Source organism: Cydia splendana, chromosome 22, assembly GCF_910591565.1.
Source record: "Cydia splendana chromosome 22, ilCydSple1.2, whole genome shotgun sequence".
Taxonomy (NCBI): domain Eukaryota; kingdom Metazoa; phylum Arthropoda; class Insecta; order Lepidoptera; family Tortricidae; genus Cydia; species Cydia splendana.
Genome location: NC_085981.1, coordinates 6,769,498 through 6,786,906, shown reverse-complemented (window position 1 = coordinate 6,786,906; position 17,409 = coordinate 6,769,498). Strand labels below are relative to the sequence as shown.

Sequence of the window (17,409 nt, the reverse complement as noted above, 5' to 3'; positions counted from 1 at the left end):
CGCGATAAACTCAAAAACTACTAAACGGATTTTCAAGCGTCAAGTTTCACCTATCAATAGTGATTTTTGAGGAAGGTTTAGGTGTATAATTTGTTAACCCGTGCGAAGCCGAGGTGGGTCGCTAGTAAGTAAATAATATACGCAATGTAACTAATACGGACAAGTACAGCACGAGTGTAAAAGGATCCTAATGAATTCGCATCCGAGCGGAACGCATTCGAGGCCGCCCGCCATTGATATTAGATTGAATATTGCCATTATTCGTAGCCACACACAAAAACTAAATTGATATCGAGAGAGGCAAACAAAATGGTGATTTTATTAAAGTATTATCTATGGACGAGGATGGTTAAATACCTAAACAAAAACTTTCAAAATGGCTTTTGGATAAAAGTTTTTTATTAAATTTCGCAATCAGAAGTAATCTCTTGAAATCTTTTTGAACGCAAGCATCGTGAGGAATTAATAAGGTCGATGGCACTCGCTTTCGTATATACGTATAATTTCGTATATTTGTATTTTATATATACATGTATATATTTATGTATGGTTACGAACTTAAAATATGCAACAACGAATATTTAGGCAAATACATTCAAGTAACTTGGCGTCTTACACACGCGAGCCGTCATAACGTTTCGCTCGTTTGAGGTTATATCCCAAAGTTTACGGGAAAAGTGAAGCAGAAACTAGTTTTATAACTAGGCCAAGCAAATAGAACCCGGGATCTTTCTAAAGTAAGCACGTGAGTGAATGGGGCCACGGATCGCTATAATTCTCAGTCCATTCATTCTTTTCATTGCCAAGAATCTTGGGCAAAGATGGCGGGAGTCGCAAATTGCTTTCGGATCATAAGGGCGTCCGCTAGTAGGTGCGGTTGACCGGATCCCTTTGTTTGACTTTGACATAATTATTGAAATCATTGTCAGATTATCATTAGTCATAAGTCATAATTCTGAAACCGTTAACTTTTCAGGATATTCGTAAGGTTATCCTATAGATAGGTTAGGTTAGGTTAGGTTTGTTTTATGGCAATCCTGAAAAATTACGCGTTTCTGAGAAAAATCGAATTATGACTAACGAAAATGCGGACAAACAATACATTATGACTTAAAACTTTATGGGAAACAATAGAGACCCATGAGAAATGCTAATTGGCGCAGACGCGTGCGTGTTATGGCACCCGCAATGGCTCGCGCCAGCTAGCGGACGCCCTAAGGTATTTTTCTTCTCATTTGACTGGCTGGGTTATAAATAAAGAACTAACTTACTTTGACTATAAATTACAGTACGGTAAATATAGTGCTCCCCAATCCCCCTATTTCGTTATACATACATTTGGCACTTGCTTAGGGTATATTTATGGGTTTACTTTCTGAATCTCGCCGCCTGCCGTAGGTATATGACGTAACGTAACGTAGTTTTACAAGCGTGGTATGGCAACAAGCATCCTATGGATTTGTAGCTGTTGTATGTATCAGGTTTTTTTACAAACACTGTAGTTTATTTATAAATTCAAGATGCGTAGGCGTGGACTAGCTTGTAAGAAATTTCAAAAAAGCCTTCAGGAAACTCTTTTGTGTCTATAGTTTTTGGGGAAAATGGCCGACAAGGTTTAGTCTACCAGGGTTAACTGGCCCCAGAAAAATGCTCTTATCCACACGTCTATATGTCTCACTTAGGTAGGTCATTCGAAACCTATCAATAACAATTCAGCAGAACGATCCCTTGCGACGAGTTTAAAATGCTTCTAACACTTAGGCTTCCCGTAACGGATATGCCTTCCGACTCCCCTGAGGTAATGAACTTAATGAATCCTTAAGAGGCTTAAGTTTGGCTACTAGCACGGAAATGGTTATACGCTTCAGTAAATTTCGTCTACGCAATCTTGTGTGACAGGCCCAAGATATTATGTACGAAATGGAGATGATAGCCCATCTACTGGCTACATTTGTTAATTATGTACATTTGTTAGAGGAGTAAAGCTGGAAATTAGAAGAAAACAAAAGATACAGCGCGCTCCGCGAAACTTGCGCCAGAAGATATAGACGTCGGGCGGTTTTTTTTTTACCTTTTATCTCAATTCCTCTGACAATAAACTTCTATTTAAAAAAATCCCACCTAAGTAACCTGTTTAATGTAACAGAAATTGCTTCAAGAAATTTTGCTGTGAAGCTGACTGTACCGCGTAATATCACAAGTAACCCAATTTCAAATACACCGTTAGGAGTTCTTAATGCGACTCACAGATTGCACTTGCCGCGATAAATGCAGCGTTACTAACATAAAGTACCACGGTGATTCCAGCGAAAGCAAAATAAACCTTAATTCCATGACATAAGAGTTAATAAATGACTCATGTGGTGCCATACCGACGGTTAGACTAATTCGAGTAACTGACACGTATTTATTTCTTTAACTGCGTGGAAAACAAGTTCAATGTCCTGCGGTTTAATAATACTGGAGATAATTTCACACCATAATAATGATGTCGGAGTAGTAGCGAGAATTGCTGCTTTACACGAATCCACTAAAGTGACTAAAGCTTAACAAAAACTGTGTTTTTGTTTACAGTTTACACGCCTTATGGCTCCTCTACAGTGCCGGCGATGATAGACGATGACTGGCGGGCACGATAGTGTAGAGGGCATACTCGGCAGTCCCCGCCAGTCATCGTCTATCATGGCCTGCGACCCGTGAGCTGTCGGTTTTTAGGGCACGCATCTAAGGGAATCAAGGAAATCGCCGGGTCATCATGTCAAATCATGTGGAGGCTTGCACGATGATCTTGCCGATGATACTATCAACGATCATCGCCAGAGGAGGTATTACAGCTTAAGGAAGGAAAGATTCGCACACTTTTGGTAAGCTTCGGTAGCTCTGTTGCCCGGTGTTCCGAAAGATCCCAAGTCTTGTCCTTTTATCCTGCTCCAAAGAGAACCAATTGTCGAGCCTCGATCAGATTAGACCTATAATACTTAATGTCTAAAAATTCTATTATACACAAACGAGAAGAGAAGAAGACAAACAAGATATTAAAATAAATGTTAGGTTATATTTTAGGTTTGTTTTCGTACGTAATCTACATTTGAACCGTTTGAAAGATCATCATCGCTACCTACATTGTGTACTTATTGCCATAGTTAAGTGGAAATCTCCGAATGATCGAAGGAATCAAAGTGCGAAGTCACTATAAATGAAATTCGCAGTCTTGCGAAACGGTTCTCGTAACGATGACCTGCAGAATGCCGAAGTATTTGTATTGTTTTTGGATTACGCCGTGTCCCTGCTTAAGCAGTGTTATGCGAATAAATAAAATACAGCTTCTATTTATTTACAACTGTACTAATATCCCATATTTCGTATTGGTCCCAGATACCGCTGGAGTGACGAAGCCCAAAAAGACCTGTCCGCCGTCGGAATACCCAACTGGCGTGGCGCACAATAGGGCAGAATGGCGCTCGCTTGTGTCAGAGGCCAAGATCCTCTTTGAGTTACTGAGCCAGTGATGTATGTATGTATGTATGTAGTATTGGACGACGGCGACCTTTGCAATCTCCTCAAAGGGCCTAGCGAAGATGACGATCGTTTATAGAAAACGCCAAACGAAAGCAACGAAACTTAAATCATCATCTTCCTAGCGTTGTCCCGACATTTTGCCACGGCTCATAGAGCCTGGGGTCCGCTTGGCAACTAATCCCAAGAATTGGCGTAGGCACTAGTTTTTACGAAAGCGACTGCCATCTGAGCTTCCGACCCAAAGGGTAGACTTGGCCTTATTGGGATTAGTCCGGTTTGCTCACGATGTTTTCCTTCACCGAAAAGCCGTTGGTAAATATCAAATGACATTTCGTACATAAGTTCCGAAAAACTTATTGATACGAGCCGGGGTTCGAACCCGCCACTTTCTTTAACCAAATTCAGCATGTCTTCCAGAATACCTACACTTTCAGAAAAATATTCAAATGGGGACAGATTTTACGCTAAGCGTTACACTTACTACGAAACATACAAGGACATTTTTTGCGTTTCCATGAAACAGCCGAGTAGAATAGCATCGATAACAGTAACGTGTTTCTTCCCTTGTGAATTACGAACCATAATATACGTAAGACATTTTTCTTGCCTTCTTTTCAGAAAATACGTATTGCTATAGATAAAATCGCTGTATTTTTCGCAAATAGTCGTAAAAATTTTACGATTTAGCAACGCCAAAGTGAATTTTGTTCTTTTTACTTAGATGGCTAAACTTAAGGTTTACACGTTCAAATGTCTCGATGTAATGAATGGGATACTCGTAATGACCCGTTTTCTTTCTACAGCGTTCTATTATTCTTCCAGCTACAATTATTCCAGGATTTATCAGTATTTCTAACCAACGTTTTTGCAAATTTTGCGTTTGCATACAAAACTATAGGTAAGTATCGTGTGAAAACCTCGCATGGCCACGTACGCCTAACTGATCTTAAATATACTTTATTCGTTTGCCATAAGGTTTACAAATGGTTAACTTTATCAAAGATATAATAGTAACACCGATTGTATTTTCACAGTGCTGATCGCTGACGGGATGCACCGGTGGAAGCGGCTTATCAGATGATGTCAGCGCCATCATACCACAATAATACTGCCAGATAAATCAGACTATATGCGTGGGATGTTACAAAATGGGGTTGGGTGAATAATAATGCCTGAAATGAGATCTGCCAAATATTAGTCATTGCCTATCTCTTAAAATTGTTAGTACTTACAATTAGATACATTTTTGATCTTGTCCAAGTTAAAAACCGAAACAAGCCATGTTTTACTCTTAAATCTCCAAATAGGAAGCATTATATAGAAAGACCCAGTGGCCTAAATAACGCGGCACAAAAGCAATAATAGGACAATGTCATGTTAACATGGCTACGGTATTCCCACGCATTGTACCTACTGTAACTTCAGACCGCCGGAGCTTAATATAAATAAAATAAATGAACCTAAAATAGGTACGCAAAGTTTTTATATTACATCAGTTATTCTGCCGCTTAAAGACGTGGCGTTAAAAATATTTCGGGTTAGTCGGGGATCATGGCTGGACGTCGTGATAGCGGACATGGAAGAGAACAATCTTACACCTGAGGATGCCGAAAACCGGGCAAAGTGGAGAAGATTAAGTAGGAAAGCGGACACTGGCGCTAGGCCGAAGAAGAAGAGAAGAAGAGTCGGGGATCATTTCACTTAGTCTTTCTCTAGGGCCCACAAATCTGTTGATGCGTCACAACTAGTTATGCGTCATTTAGGCTTCCTCGCTGGATAACCTCCAGTCAGTAATGATGTCTAACATGACAACCTACCATCAATACTGATCAGATCAGTTTCTAGCGTCGGAGATTTTAAATACCCTTAAACCTTCGCTGTCGCCGAGATTTCCTCAACTAGCAATGGATTTAATAGATAAAAGGATAACCAGACTTCAAACCTGTGATCATATATGTGAAAGTCAAGTGTTCTGGTATTAGACATCGATAGAAGCGTTTAAGTTTAACGTAATTTCCCAGTTCCGTTCTTAATTCTACCCTTTCTACTAACTAGTTTACCTATTTATAAACATGTCGACGCTATCAAACAAGTCACAATCATAAAATTTTATATTTTCCGAAGTATTTTCCAATGCTCTTTGTCGTTTGAGTTCTACCTCAAAGCAACTCAAATATTAAAGCCAAAATCAAACACTTTGCTTTCCTTTACTTTCAAAGTGCACTCTCAGCTGCATATATTCCAATGATTTATATACCAGTGGGACACTGAAGTCTCCAACCGTGAGAAGAGTATGTTGTGTCTCGAGGGACTATTAACGTGCTTTAAAGTTACGGAAACTGCGATGGTATACACGGTGGATAAAAAATAACTGCTTTCCCGTTGCCAGGGGGCTATTCATAAATTACGTCATTTCAAATTAGGGGGGGGGGTCTGGACATCGGATGACGGTAGCATGAAGTAGGAGGAAAAGGGGTCATTTGAAGCATGATTTTTGGATGATTATAGGGTGGGGGGGGGGGGGGGGCGGGGGGGGGGGGGTCAATGGTTGTCTGTAAAGTCGGTTTATACGAACGATAATTTTGCGTGATAACGTCATTTAAGAAACCATTACCCTTACATTACGTTACTTTACCATGGAGATTTGTCCACAACGTTACCATGGAGATCCGTCCACAACGTGACACTTTTTCGTGCATGCTACCGGTGTTCATCGATTTATAAGACGTTATCACGTCAAAAATGTACCCTCCCATAGAAAATGGACAAGCCAAAATGTATGAACACATAGCACATAACAACATCCGCATAGGAGCGATTAAGATATTTTAGTTCAGTCACCAATCATCGTAGAACGCGGCCGCATCGCATCTACACTTCGTTCAGGTTAGGATATTTATTATTCCGGCCTTCTCATATAAAATGGGCGGATAAATTCCTGTCTCTCTCATACACGCCTGTTCTTATACAAGTAAGAAAGAAATAGATATTTAATAAAGGCGAATTCATGCCCACGGGACGATTTTACGAGATTTTAGTCATCAAGTACACCTGGAGCTGTCTTCAGGTAACGTGACCTGAAAATCTGCGTAATCCACAGCGTTACGGCCAAGTTAAATTAAATTAAAGGCAAGTGAAATTAGGCAGTAGTGAAGAAACATACGATTAAAAATATATATAGCGTACCACGGGCTGCCCCGTTCAAACGTATTTTATTTAATCTATTAGAACTTTATTTCGGCGTTAATCCGATAATTATTTGTCTGGGCATATTGTGACCATTAATCAAAGATAAAGACACTGCAATACTCCAAAAAATACGTACGGGACAACGGTGGACAACTTCATGGAATGCTCAATGCTCCGATATACCGCGAAATATAGGCTGCTTCATTCTACTGATTTTATACGGGAGAGGAGAACCTATATTTATTCGCAATTCTAAGGTAATTCTTATAGTTGTGGTGACCTAGATATTATTATATTTACAATGTGTAACAGTAAGTGCTACAAACCCATTAACCATAATGTACGTACTCATATGCAACTGCGCATAACGATTCGTTAACGTATCAAGGTCGACACACAGGGGAGGCGGTAATAGGTGACTAGGTACCGCGGTCACCAAGGGACCATTGTTGTTTGTTTAAACATTACTAGGTACATATTAATATAATTACTTAATTAGAAATCTGATGTATCAAAAATTCTTACTTAAATACAGCAAAATTGCGGCTTTGTCACTTCAAAGTAGATGCAGAGTTAGCTTAGACGGCCTCTAGTGGCCTCTACCGCATTGACGTTGAAGAGTCGACAACTTTGACCCATATCGTACACACGGCCGGCGGCACTCAATAGAGCGAAGATGATACCCCGCTGTGCACTACAAAAAGATCCCACGATTGCCAAGGTGAGCAAAGATACCCTTAGCAGTGGCTAGAGCCACTCTATCTTTGCCACCTGTTTTTGACCCTGGGTCATCATTGTGTACTATGAGAGGGTTGCGTGGGCCGGAAAAAAGTTTCAAAACACTTTAACCACAAGGATTCACAAGGTAATACAATCAAATGGCGTTATTCATAAACGCATTACAAGCCTGAATTAACTATGAATCTTTTGTCTTTATCTGTTTTTTTTTGGAATGGATTATTATTGAGCCGGGCAGCTGGTGCCCTTTGCTCTTTGACGGATTTTAGTGTCGAATGCGCAAGAGGGACACTTACGAGCTTTACAATCTAACTTAAAACTATCTGTTCAATCTTAATTAATGTCGATGTCCCCTTTGAGTCCCTAACTAAGCCTTAAGGGCTCAGGGCAAAGAATTCAAAGGGGTCATCGAGAGGAATTTGTACAACATTTTGAGCCATGTGAGACTCCATTATTAGCTGGAACTGGTAAATTGAAGCAATTGTAATTGGAGGGTGCCCGGTCATCGCAAGGCGACAGACTGAGGCCTCCATGTTTTGAAGGTTTGGGGTATCGTATCGAGTGGCGTGCAGTGGAGTGCACGCCTGTAATAAATCAGGGTGCCCCCTCCATGCGTGAGGCGAGTCTTTATCTGTCATTCTGACTTATGCATTTGTAAGAAAGGGATCAAACATAATTTATAGCTACGGAGTTAAATACTAACTAATTCGGGTTCGTAAAGTTTTAGATTTTAGTAATAAGGGGGGAAGAGTTTGATCCCTGAGCCACAGTGGCAACAACTGGCAATCAATTAAATATGAAAGCCGCTATATTTATAGTTATCTAACTAGCTGGGGGCTGTGCATAAAATACGAGTAGCACAAAGAGCCATGGAGCGCACCATGCTCGGCATTAAACTGCAAGACCGAGTGAGGAATGTCGAAATCCGACGCCGCACCAAGGTACGAGACGTGGGTGACGTCATCTCCAAGCTTAAATGGAGTTGGGCGGGACATGTTGCTAGGCAGAGTGATGGCAGGTGGACCAAAATGTTGACGGATTGGTGGCCGCTTTCGGATGAAAGAAGCGCCTGGCGTCCGCTAGCTCGTTGGGTGGATGACATTCGGAAAATCGCGGGGCACTTTTGGATAAGACTAGCCCAGGACCGGGATAAGTGGCGTACACGAAGAGAGGCCTATGCTCAGCAGTGGGCGACTGAAGGCTAGAATGATGAACTAGCATATTATTGTCACTATGGCACAGAACTTCTTGACCATGCATAAGCCTGTTCGTCTCTTGTTTAAGCCAGTAAATAGATATTGTGTCGATGTCACTGCCATGATATATTTCGCTCCTTGGCGGCTATCAGTTGCAATGTGAGTAAACTCGCGAAGTGTGAAATTTATGGTTCACGTCGCCCCGAATCTGTCCGTACCCTTTTTAGGGGCAATATGTCAGAACACATTTCATTGCCGGGTTATAACGGTGCCGTAGTGTTGCTGTCATAACGCTCTATTTACTTGTACGGGCGATTGTTCACACAACACGAGCCTTATTGAGCGTTTTGAGATCAACTGCGACTACTGTGAGCCTGCAAGAGTTTGATCGTTTTACAAATAAACAATTGCCCCCATACCTACAGAAATAAACGAAGATTTTATACAAAACTCTACACACTCTACAGTCATAGATTTTCAAATTTACTTTATACAATTTTTAACTTTCATAAATTTCAAGTGAATCCGTGATTTTATTTGTGATCGGAACGGTAGTTTTTGTTCGCCGTCTGGTCGGCATCGGCACGTCGGATATTGAATTTGTCCGGGAAAGCACGACGGAATACGCCCCGTCGGGAGGAAATTCCCGATGACAAGAATTGCATTACCTTCGATTTTATTCGTATTTATATTTATCATAGAGTGCACAGCACTGGTGGCCTAGCGCTAAGAGCGTGCGACTTGCAATCCGGAGGTCGCGGGTTCAAACCCGGGCTCGTACCAATGAGTTTTTCGAAACTTATGTACAAAGTATCATTACATATTTACCAGTCGCTTTTCGGTGAAGGAAAACATCGTCAGGAAACCGGAATAATCCCAATAAGGCCTAGTTTCCTCTCTGGGTTGGAAGCTGAGATGACAGTCGCTTTCGTAAAAACTAGTATCGACGCCAATTCCTGAGATTAGTGGCCAAGCGGACCCCAGGCTCCCATAAGCTGTAGCAGAATGCTGGGACAACGCGAGGAAGATGATGATGATGATTTATCATAGAGTCCGACCAACTAGTTAGTTGTCAAAGTGAGGGAATATATGTCATCATTAATGTCAAAATATGAAACATATGACGTTTATAATGAAACTCCCACAGTTTGTTCTATTCATATCGGACGTCGGTGCAGAGTTAGCTTAGACAGAGTCTATTCGAGCATGTCAACCACGGTAAAGCTATTTCGGCAAAAAGTTTGCACCTAGATGCCACTTTATGAGTATGACCCAGACCAACATATAATTTACTAGCGTACATAATGCTGAAAACAAGCAATTCCCTTTAGTTTTCATCCACTGAACAACAAACAAACAGGTAAACAAGACTTCAATTTCAATTAACCTTAAATCATTTACTATATGCTCCCCAGACAACTACGCAACTAGAAACTAGTCTAATCAATTGTCAACTTTATTTCAACGATCACAAGATACAGAATTGTTCAGTAAGTGGGAAAAGTGAAGTGAGGTGATCATTTATGTATTTTATTGCAACGGAATACGGTTTAAAATTGGTATTTTCATGCCTTGCGTATTTTGTATACATAAAATGGTGCATACCGTGCATACAATATTTATGTCACGTAAGTCTTTTTTGCCGCGAGAATATCAAGATTTGTTTCAGGATTGTTTTTGATATCATGTCTTGATGTCTTATTAATCTGTTGAATGTAGGTACCTAAAAATTGTTTTTTATTTTTACTGTAAGAAGACTTGTGTAAGCTAAGCTATAAGGAAAAAATGAGTTTTTTTTTGTTTAACTTACCGAATTGCTAGTGTTGATGTCTTTGACCGCCCCTGACTCGAGGAGATCAACGACGGTTTCGAGTTGTCCGGCGCGCGCCGCTCGCAGGAACGCTGTGTTCGGGTCTATCTGTGGACAAGCCAATTCACAATTAATATTTTGTATAATCATTGCTGTATATTCACATTATAATACGTATTTATAATCAAGTGTATCAGGATATCAGGAAATTACAGTAAACCCGCTTAAAACTTAATGCAGCTAACAAGCCTAATGCTGAGTGGAAAGGTGAACGAGACTCCTGACAAACGTATCAAAGTCTTCTAGTAGAAGAGCCGGCCGCAAAATTTCTAACCGACTTGATACCACGATGAAATGCACAATGGTTTCCCAGAAAAGTTATGCTAAGTCCGAATTCGATAGTCTGCCACGGCGGAACTTGCCGAAAGTACGAAAAAGAAGGCCACTTCCGGTGCGAAAAAAGGGGCTGATTTAACCCATCTGATACCGAGATAGTAGTTATGGCAGCAGTTAGAAATTTACATGTAGACACAGAAAAGCGAAGTCTGCCACTATTTTTTTTGCCGGAAGTGCTTGGCAGACGCTCTCAAAGGTGACCATCGGGACCCCTAAATTAACCCATCTGATACCACCATGAAACCAATGCCAGTCGGTAGGTATGAACTCTCATGTCAGGAATATATAAGTCTGCCAAGGCTTTTCCTGCCGAAACACCATGGCAGACGAGATTATGTAAGCACGGTCGCCATCGGTTACCCTACACTAACCCATCTGATACCACCATGAAACCAATTCCATTCGGTAGGTATGAACCCCCATTTTAGGAATATATAAGTCTGCCAAGGTTTTTCCTGCCGAAACACCTTGGCAGACGAGATTATAAGCAAGATGACCATCGGTTACCGTACACTAACCCATCTGATACCGCCATGAAACCAATTCCAGTCGGTAGGTATGAACCCTCATTTCATGAATATATAAGTCTGCCAAGGCCTTTCCTGCCGAAACTCCTTGACAGACGAGATTATGTAAGCAACATCCGCATCCGTGGGACCGGTATACGTGATTACTGTAGGCTTATTTATTACTTTATGCTTTTACATATTTGTATATTATTATGTTATTAATGAAATATATTTATAATTTATTAAACCTATACCTAATACATTGGGAATTCATTACCTGCTTACGGCAGTAGTAGGGAGTAGTGGGTGAGTTCTGGCTCACTTAGCCAGGCCAACAGTCCCTCCCCCTTTTTTTCCCTTGTTGAGGCCCTGCAACCTTACCTTGAACCCAACCTAATGTCATTGTAGCTCGAATCTAACCTAATCTATTTTTATTGCTTTTAGAAAATATTCTAATAACAATTATCTACTTTTGCAAAGTTAAATGTTGAATTCTTTATTTCGCAAAATGGAATTTTAATGTGACTATAATGTATGTGCAATCTACTTAGAAACTGGGTTTAGAAATATAAAAACACACATTTTATATAGGATAATAAGTTTATTCAAGTAATATTCTGAACATATGAGATATAGTAACATCATTACTTATTCTGTGTACAGTGGAGAAAACATGCAAGTTGACATTTTTCGTTTTAAAATAAAGATAAACTAAACAGTATTTGCCACAAACCGATGTTAAAAAACTTTGCAGTTGTTGGTTGGCATAATACCATCTCTTACAATTTCTCTTCATTAACATTTTATGATACCTTCCTGTTTTTATTTACTTAATTAAATTTTTTACTTTTTATGTGATCGGTACTTCATTTATTTTAGATTTTGGGCTAATATTAGTTTGTTAACCGACTTCCAAATCTCAAAGAAGGAGGTTATCAATTCGGTTGTATGTTTTTTTTATTTTTTATTTTTTTTATGTTTGTTACTCTATATCTCCGTCATTCCTGGACCGATTTTGAAAATTAGTTTTTTGATTGTATGTATATGCATACAGATTGGTTCCGTTTTTGTCAAAACCCAGTTCTGATGATGGGATCCATGAGGAATCGAGGGAACTCCTCAAATTTTAAACGCATACATATAGTGATTTTTGGGTTTTTATCATCAAATTAAGCATACACATTCAAAAAAGTGACATTTGATGAAGTGCAACTGCTGATGATGATCAGAACGGAACTCTTCAACGACGCATAGTTCACGTTTGGCGATTTGTCGTCTTCGTTATGTTTGTTAAGCAAGTCAAGTTTTTAAGCCACATTTTTGTCAAGCTCGAGTTCTGATGATGGGATCCATGAGGAATCGAGGGAACTCCTCAAATCTTAAAGGCATGCGTATAGACATTTTTGTATTTTCATCAGAAAATCAAGGATTTTCATTAAAAACTGGCGCATTTGATGAAGTGGAACTGCTGATGATGACCAGAACAGAACTCTTCAACCACGCATAGTTCACGTTTGGCGATTTTTCCTCTTCGTTATGTTTGTTAAGCAAGTCAAGTTTTAAAGCCACATTTTTGTCAAGCTCGAGTTCTAATGATGGGATCCATAAGGAATCGAGGGAACTCCTCAAATATTAAAGGCATAAGTATAGATTTGTTTTCAGCGTTTTAATAACAACACCGAATCTTACATCAAGCGCTCTCCTAAATTCTTTTGGAAATATGTCAAATCTAAACGGGGAGGCTCTAATTACCCTAATTGTTTCAATTTAGGTAGTAATCACTACAACAGTGGCATGGATATCTGTAATGCGTTTAATACATTTTTTGAGAGTGTTTTTGATACCTTGAAACGTGCTATTTTTAAAGGTAAATATAATTGCAAAGCTCCGGCTTGTTCAATAAAGCATAGCACGTTAGCACAGAAAATAAAATTAACTTAATTAGTAAAAATGTGGTGTCAAAAATTGCTTGCTGGAGGAACCTTATTTTGGGAGATAAAAAGCGAACAAATTTATATTTAAGGAACTTTATTTATTACTAAAATCTTGCCTATGCAATGTTAGTGGCTTAATCTAAACTTATGACCTCTGTGTGAACCTCTAACTTGATTTGACGACACCTAATGGTAGAACTTAGCTCAGTGGACGGCGGGGCCGCTTAATAGGTCCAGAATAAAGCTTCACACAGAATTCTACTTATTTAAGAACTAAATTATCGTAACTCTAAATTCGATGTACCAGGATTTTCAAATGTCTTTATGCTACTTTAATGGTTGCTCATAGTTTTAAATTTACTCTACACTTTACAGCTGGTGCTGATGCCCTACAAAATTAAAACATGGAAAGGACCGACCTCAGAATGAAAACCTTCCTCAGACACTGCGGGGTGTCAGGCTGGTTTCCCCGAGAAGGCTAGCAGCTGAGCGGAGATGTAGAGCTCAGGGGCCGCGCACGTGGTACCAAGACGACGTGGCAGAGGCAGATGGGATGCTTAATTCCTCGATCCAGGAGGTCTCCCAAACAATATTCATAAATTGACTTCCAAGCTTTTGAAATGATGAAATAAATTTAATTTAAATTTAATTTAAATTCACTTTAAATTCCCGGCTCCTGTAAACCGAGAAAAGGTTATATTAGCCGATGCCCTTTATGGCCGCTAGAGAAGAAACGAAACAATTGTAAATTTAGCTCACCGCACTGAAAGCTGCTAAGACTTCTGGCGGAGCGCTCCCTTCCCTCGAGCAGGAGTCACTCTGCAAAGAACCAAAACCTGGTTAAGAACAAACCCACAACGTTTCGCGCCATTGTGGAGTTGATCACCACGAAATTTAATTTGTACTCACTCAGTGGAGCTTCCGAAGGACTCAAGCCGTTTCCATCTTTCAGACCACCATGTCGAAAGTGTGGTCTTCCCATAAATTGTGCTCTTGCGAGCGAGTGTCCCCAGAGGGGTTCCCAAATCAAATGTGCCAATCATTCTCGAATGAACTCCTCCAATATGGAGGTCCCTGAGGGCCTAACAAAAGTAGGGTGGCAGTCCCTTGAAGACACAAATCCTTCGAAAATTCTATCTGAATTGTTTAGACAATTTCACTCCTGAGCCTAAGAAATATATTTTTATCATTAAATCTAATATTGTTTCATTCCAGAGCCACTTTGTAAGTCTGTAATTTCTATGTTTTGTTTTATATCAAAATTATTTTTTACCTGAAAAAACATACCTAAATCATACAAAGTTTTCCTGGAGTGACAATATAAATATCTCAAGTTTTATTTATTTTTACTCGTATGACAACCCCGACAACAGATAAGCATCTAGAGGTGCATCTGAATGCAACAGATTATGCAAAGAAGTGCAATTAATACAGTTCGTTTCGGACACTGTTAAAAACGTTGAAATAAGAAAAAGTATTTTTCTTTTAATTATGAATCATCTCAATAATACTGAATATAAATTTAGAAAAATGTACTACGTTACAATACCCCCCTCCCCGATTTTAAGGTTCAACGTAGGTGAACCGCTCGCTGTCCTCAGCGACTTGGATCCTAGAAATAAGTTTATTGGACCAAACCAACCACAAACCAAAGGCAAGAAAACTAACCTACTACACAAGCTATTCAAATTGAACAAAAACCTAACGCGGCTTCGAGATTCTGACTCTCAGGAGTCTAAGGACTCTATGATACATATATCATCAAAAAAAATTTAAACTACCGTTTCCACAAACATGGATTAACCGAATCTAAAAACAACCGACCAAAAAGGAAAATCTCGAACCCACGTTAACCTACGGAAGGTGAAAAAAACTATGCGGCCTCTGCGCAACACATAAAAAAAACCTCCGTTTTATCTTACGAACCAGAGAACAAACCGTTGGCCTTCTCAGTACAACGCGGTAAAAGCTTGTTGTGCTGAGAAAGCCAAATCCAACCGCCAGGACCGATATTCAGCATTCATCAATATAAACTCTTCTTGACCGGGCAAAATGATGAAGTCTAGGCAATAACCATCACCCGACTCCAACAACCATAAATCCAAACCGGAAAACAATCCAACCAAATCTAAGTTTCAAACCATCAAAGTTGCTAACTTAAGTTTCAATCTCTACCTATAAAAGTTTGTCCCCAACTGACTTGTCGGAGGAAACGAAACGTCCAAAATCATGTTGCACAACACCCCCAAAAATATGGTATACCTAAACAAAACCGAGGTACGGCAACATGCGAAATAGTACTACTAAAAAAAATCATTAGGACTTACGCCTAACGACACGTGATTTAAAAAAAAAATACACTAAGTTAAAAACAAAAACAAACAAAGTACTATTTCGATGTTTGTCGGGTATGGTAAGTACCGGACAAAGCGCAACAATGCGTTACCATTTGGTCATATTAAAGATAGCTCCGATGTTGGGGTTGAGAGGTACTTAGCAGGTGAGTGGTTTGTCGTCCTTGGCGGCACGACGACTGGTACAAGACGAGGGATCGTGCGTCCAAGGATAACTCCCCTACGCTCTAAAACCATACTAATTCCTATATCCCAATATCGCTCTGAGACTGAGCACAGCTTCGATCGCACCGCACATACATCACGCACTAACAGACTCAAACATTCATCGCCCATGCAGAAATAATAACGAAACAGTTTTTCCTGTTCGCCACATTCCGAACCAAAATTCGTGAATTAAATATTTACCGAATATTTAACACTACTAACGATCTCAACTGTTTTTATGTTATGTTATGAGAGGTAGGTGATAGTGGTTGTCAACTCTGGCGGCAAGACGACAAGCCAAAATGACTCGGGGTCTTGCGTCCAGAGATAACTTCCACCTCGAAACCTAACTTCCATTTCCTACTTAAAATCTTTAATATGCCACGACCCAATTGGGTGACCATCCAGCCTTTCAAGCTCATAAACCAAAGGAGATAAAACCTTTTTAACCCTGCACGGTTCATACTTAGGTGCGAGTTTTGACATAACAAACTTAGAGGCGTCACTTTGCGTGTAAGTACGCTTGTGAACAATATCCCCTACTGAAAACTTCGCCTCTCGGCGTCTCAAATTATAATATTTGGCATTTGTTGCATGTGCTTGCAGCATACGTAACCTAACCTGCTCAAAAATCTCTCTCATACAACCAAACTCGCCTGCATACTCCTCTCTAGGCATACCCACAGCATACTGCTTATCAGTATCTTTATAAAACGAGCCGTTAATGACGGGTTCCCTAGCGTGCACTAAAAAGAAAGGAGAATACCCGGTGGTCTCACTTACTGCACTGTTTATCGCAAACCTGATTTGGTGCAGCTTTTCGTCCCATGTACGGTGATTGTCCTTTACGTAAGACGCTACGGCGGTCATTAGTGTCATTACTACTTTATTATAACGCTCGACTAAATTTACCTGCGGAGTATAGCGCGGGCCATAAAAAATGTTAGGTACGTTGTAGCGTTTCAATAACTGCTTAAACTCTGATCCCGTGAATTGCGTTCCATTGTCTGCAATCACGGTCTCAGGAACGCCATGTTCCAAAATGACATGGTTTTCAAAATGCTTCGCCACCAAAGCGCTAGTAGCGCGGCGAAGTGGAAATAGCAGTGTGTGTTTCGAAAAGCAACATGTAACAACAAATAAAAATGTATAACCTGCGCGAGAGCGCGGCAGTGGACCGACAAGATCTATGCTAACTACCAACCATGGTCGTCGACATACCTTTGGCTGTCCCATGAGGCCTGCAGTCGGTTTTTGCGAATGCTTGTACGCTGCACAGACATCGCACGCTTTTACGAACTCGACTACATCCTTGTACATACCAGGCCAAAAGTAGGTCAACGCCAACCGGCGATGAGTTTTAAAAACACCTAAATGAGCAGCGGTTGCTTCGCAATGATTTTGCTGCAAAACTCTCTTACGATCACACTTCTTCACCACTTCCTTCCAATCGAACTCTCGCAACAGATTGTACTTTGACTTAGAAAGTCTAAAAAGTTTCCCGTCCTTTAAACAAAAATTTGGAAAATTCGCGGGAAAAGATCTACAACCATTGAA

General features: G+C 40.1%; 1 protein-coding gene across 1 annotated transcript in view; it reads right to left on the bottom strand.

The window, feature by feature from the left end:
• Positions 1–17,409, bottom strand: part of LOC134801444 (ankyrin-1-like) — a 164,368-nt gene that overhangs the window by 124,339 nt on the left and 22,620 nt on the right. The window contains exon 2 of the mRNA XM_063774008.1: positions 10,453–10,560. Coding sequence (XP_063630078.1) covers positions 10,453–10,560 — 108 coding nt within the window. The remainder of the gene's footprint in view (positions 1–10,452; positions 10,561–17,409) is intronic.